This window comes from Limulus polyphemus, unplaced genomic scaffold, assembly GCF_000517525.1.
Source record: "Limulus polyphemus unplaced genomic scaffold, Limulus_polyphemus-2.1.2 Scaffold10079, whole genome shotgun sequence".
In the NCBI taxonomy this organism is placed as follows: Eukaryota; Metazoa; Arthropoda; class Merostomata; order Xiphosura; family Limulidae; genus Limulus; species Limulus polyphemus.
The window spans coordinates 1-4933 of NW_013675689.1; the positions used below are offsets into that span (position 1 = coordinate 1).

The 4933-nt window shown below is 35.2% G+C and overlaps 1 protein-coding gene across 2 annotated transcripts in view; it reads left to right on the forward strand.

The window, feature by feature from the left end:
• The first annotated feature begins 799 nt into the window (after positions 1-799).
• The window catches only part of LOC106476220, a 10685-nt gene continuing 6551 nt past the window's right edge, over positions 800-4933 (forward strand). Inside the window, exon 1 of one of the 2 annotated variants that reach the window (XM_013936887.2) lies at positions 800-959. In XM_013936887.2, coding sequence (XP_013792341.1) covers positions 910-959 — 50 coding nt within the window. In that variant the 5' untranslated portion in view covers positions 800-909. Of the gene's footprint in view, positions 960-1533; positions 2113-4933 lie in introns of those variants that run through there. The other variant, XM_013936886.2, reaches the window with a different exon arrangement.

A 4933-nucleotide genomic window follows, 5' to 3' on the forward strand; every position in this document is an offset into this window, starting at 1 on the left:
CTAGTAATTAACACTAATGTATGACATCTATACTAGTAATTAACACTAATGTATGACATCTGTAAAAGTGGTCACATCAACCAGTAATTAACACCACTGTATAATATCTATAGAAATGGTCACATTGAGTAGTAACTGACACTACAGTATGACATCTGTAAAAGTGGTTACATCAAGCAGTAATTAACAGTAATGCATGACATCTGTACAATATGTCCCATTAGAAGTTCTTAACATTCCTGTAGTATGAAACCTGAATAAGCGGTCACATCGAGTAGTAACTGACACTACTCTGTACAGATGTCGTCTTGTACAGATGTCGTAGAGTAGTGTCAGTTACTACTCGATGTGACCGCTTATGTGACCGCGAGTAGTAACTGACACTACTCTACGACATCTGTACCTTGTACAGATGTCGTAGAGTAGTGTCAGTTACTACTCGATGTGACCGCTTCTTTTGTAACACTAACTTCTATTATAAAACATTAATTCTGACTTAACATCAGACATCCAAGCCGGATATCACTGATGGAAGAGGGAGCAGTGCTTATTAGAAATACTGCTTTAACATCAGACAATCTCACACAAACACAAGATCCTTGCCGTCATTCAGGACATATGACGAAATATGTTCTGAATCATGTTGATGGCTGTATATGAAACGTGCCCAGTTTGGTAGAATTTCTAAGAAACCTTGCTATGTTAACACTACTTATGGTATGATTTTAAATAAAGATAACTTATAAGTAATCGTGATCTTATTCTCTGTATTGTCCTTTTTTTTTTGTTTGCAGTGAAGGCCTTTCTCCCTCTCGGGTTCGAGTCTCGCTCTTCGAATCTCAGAAACCTGTTTCAGTCAGCACTCCAGATTCCACGAACTTTCCTTTCGACTTTATCATCCCTTCTAACATGACTTCCACACCATCAACTGAAGCGCCGTCTTATGGACCTAAGAAAGGGTAAGATCAATTCGTGTAATTATTTTCAGCGTCTGCATTTATCTCTAAATTCAAGTAATTGTGTCTACCTTTCTGTTCCTTAATGATAGCTTATTTGGTTTTTCTCGTAGGGTTATATGACATATTCATCTAATAGTATGTCTTTGTGTCAGTCTCATCTCTTTGGCTGTTGGTTGGAGTTAAATTATAGGCGTATTCAAAAAACAGCTGGCTGATTTTTACCTTACGTATGGAAAGTAGCGACGAATTCTGGCTGTACATTTTTTTTATCCACCCTAAAACTAGCTTACAACCGCTATTAGTATATTTTGTTCTCACACGATGACAGAAAGCAATTTTCCGAAAGTCTGCTCTTGAACAATAAAGATAACATATATATGTAAAGAGGATCTTATCTGCGTTTCTAGCGTCGACTGACTCGGAAAATAGCAAGAATTTCGACAGTTTGGCATGTTGGTCTGTTATAAATAGCGCTGTACCATAACTGTGGTGTTGCGCATACGGTATATTCTTGTTTCTATCCACGCACGGAGAAAGACGCATTCTCTATAAGCCGCACCCGTGGCGGCGCTGCTTACCCTCATAAGGAGCCTAGAATCAGTCAGTTCTGTTATAGATGTCTTGTTTTGTAATTGTAGATTTTTTTTTGTCAACAAATTTTTACGGGTGTTTTTTAGTGACAAGGTGATCCGAAGTTTTTTCAAGAAGTGACTATAATTCAGTTTGCGATTTCACTTCCAAAATATATCGGTACGTGATATAGTGCGATTTTACCTTTGTTGGCACTTATTAAACCTCATTTAATCATCTCCTAGCTCTCTGTTATCCAGAGTACGGGAGGAAGCTGATGGTTCTGTACTTGCGCAGAGAGATGTATATTTGATCTTGAACTTAGTGACGATGCAAACTTTTAATCGTATGTGAGCGAAAACTTCCTGACTTTGTCATGTTTGCCTTTTAATATTTTTTTGTGTGATTATCCCCAAACCTACTGTTAAACGTGTTTGTGTTGTATTACTCCTCGGTAGTGCCGTGAAGTATCATCATGCAATGACATTGATAGGCCTACTTTCACCTGAGAAGTGAAAACTGAAATGGCGAGCCACATAGATGCTCGATTGCGACTTTACTACGTTACAGTACCGAGAGAAAGGTGTGGTTAACAGGATGATAAAGCGAGAGGGAAAAAGCCGTATTTAAAATTAGTTAGCATTATCATAAATTATTAGTTTTAACTATATCATTATTACATGTCTTTTTCAGAACTTTCATATACATTCCTTGATAATTCGAGTTTTCCTTTTATTAAGTTATCTAACTCAATAGTGCTATATAATTTATCTGTAGAATATATATTTATAGACCAATAACGTTATTACATTGCACTTCGTCCTTATAATGAAAAACTAATACAATATAAATGTTAGAAAAACATGTAGGTTCAAGAAGTCTTGAGAGAAATGAATAAAAACCCTATGACCCAAGCGCTTTTGAAAGGTGGACCTTTCTCCAGTTTGCCCCTGAACTTGAAGAAGAAAGGTCCACCTTTTGAAAGAGCTCGTGTTATAGGGTTTTTATTCATTTCTACAAAAATAAATGTTTAGTGATAAAAAATGAAATAGAACCATTGCAAATTTGTTATGTGTACGTATAGTTTACAGAACAATTTAAATGGTGTTTGATTACTTCATCATAGCTGGGAAAACACTTTTCTGGACTTCGTAGTATTTTCAGTGTATTACAATATACTGTTTGGTAAAGGCAGATGGTCTAGTTTAGTGTTAATGGCTGTATGTATACAGGCTGCCAGTACAGTATTTCTTAGTACATATGTGAATTAATTATCTTACAGTGTATGTACAACTTCAATGTTAATTATTACATAAAAATAATAACCTGAATACAAAGTTTGTAGTAATATTACTTTCTTCTTGAAAACTAATATGTACAAGACATGTACCTATCTCAGTTAATAATGAAAAATAACACAAATAATAGAGTTAATTATAACTTAAAGTCACCACTTATGTAGAAGTCAAACAATGGTGTTAATTACTACTTGATGTGACCACTTATACAGATGTCGTAGAGTAGTGTCAGTTACTAATCGATGTGACCAACACACATTTTTGACTGGAAAGGGGAACAGACGGTAAAGTTAGTAGCAAGCAACATATTAAATTAATCCTTACAAAAGCTCTCGCCTTTATAATAATTTTTTGCAATTAACGGTTTCAGGTTGCTGATTAAAAAACAAACAAACTTGAAAATATCAACCATACGTACGGTAATGTTTAATATTTATATATAAACATTACCGTACGTATGGGTATAACGGTAATCTATAATGGCGTAATGGATAAATATGTTTTCTCTTGCTCTCATTGTAACTTGAAAATATCAACCATACGTACGGTAATGTTTAATATTTATATATAAACATTACCGTACGTGTGGGTATAGCGGTAATCTATAATGGCTTAATGGATAAATATGTTTTCTCTTGCTCTCATTGTAACTTGAAAATATCAACCATATGTGAATGTTTAATATTTATATATAAACATTACCGTACGTATGGGTATAACGGTAATCTATAATGGCTTAATGGATAAATATGTTTTCTCTTGCTGTCATTGTTCGTTTGATGTCAAACTTGTAAAAACTAGGTTAGTTGTTTTAATAAAAAATATGCTGTGAAAAATCTATCTAGATAGATAGAAAGTTATGTAAATAACGGTCCCGAATCCGAGATTCGGATATTATCCCTCTGTTAAAATAAATCAATGAGCAGAAACCAGTTGAGAAATCCCAAAACAACAACAGATAATTAATAGCTACTTCATTCTTAACTGAAGGACGAATAAAAAACATAAATACACTAAGTTAACTGATGACGAGTACCTGGCGTGGCCCAGTTGTTAGGGTCCCGTGCTTCATACGTTGGTGCCGTGTGTGCGTTATAAGAGTGGCGATCAAGTCCTACTACTCGGGCAGATAAGAATAGCCCAAGAGTTGGCGGTGGATGCTGATGACTAGCTGCTTTTCCTCTAGTCTTTCAGTTCAAAATTAGTGACGGTTGTGCACAAATAGTCCTCATGTATTGGTCTGAAATACTCGGCGTTTTTTGTTTTTAAGCGCAAAGCTACACAATGCGATTTTAGCGTTATAAGGCTTCGAATCTGCCGCTAAGCCACCAGAGGGACCTACGTTCAAGATGCATCTTATAAAATGTCGTATATTTTGAAACTTTTTTTATGTAAGATAAAGTTGTGTGTTCTGACGAACTCTTGACTTGCGACTTCACGTATGCTTATCTTTCTGTATGAAACATGACCTTATAAAAAAAATATAAATATAGTTCAAACGATAGACTTTTGTGATTCAGGTAAACAGCTTTTAAAATGAAACATTAAATTCATGATAAAAATATTCAAGAATAAGCCTTTATGTAACTCACAGTAAGGAGTAGGCGTGGGTGGGAAGACCTGTACAAGACGCGTTCAGCCATAATAAAGAGGAAGTTGAGAACCTTTTTCATTACTAACAGTAATTTTGTATAACCAGCATGGTTCATATAAGAAAGCCCCTCAGTGGTATGCCTTCGGGGCTTATATAGCTAAAATCCTGGGTTACATTCCTGCAGTGCAAAGAGCTCATTGTTTAGTTTTGCGTTCAAACAAATTATACGAAAGGTTTCGCTAAAATTGCCTCTTCTGTAGCTGAAGGTTTATAACGCTAGAATTCAGGGCCCTATCCCTGTGTTGGGAACAGCGCAGATAGCTCATTATGCAGATTTGCGCTTAAACAAACGTATTTACAGAAAATCGGCATGTCCCTTTCTAGTCAAAAATGTGTGTTTTCATAATGCTTGATTTATAATAAACCGCCTTTACTGATATTTCATAATGCTTGATTTATAATAAACCATCAGTAAATACGGGAATTTCATAATGCTTGATTTATAATAAACC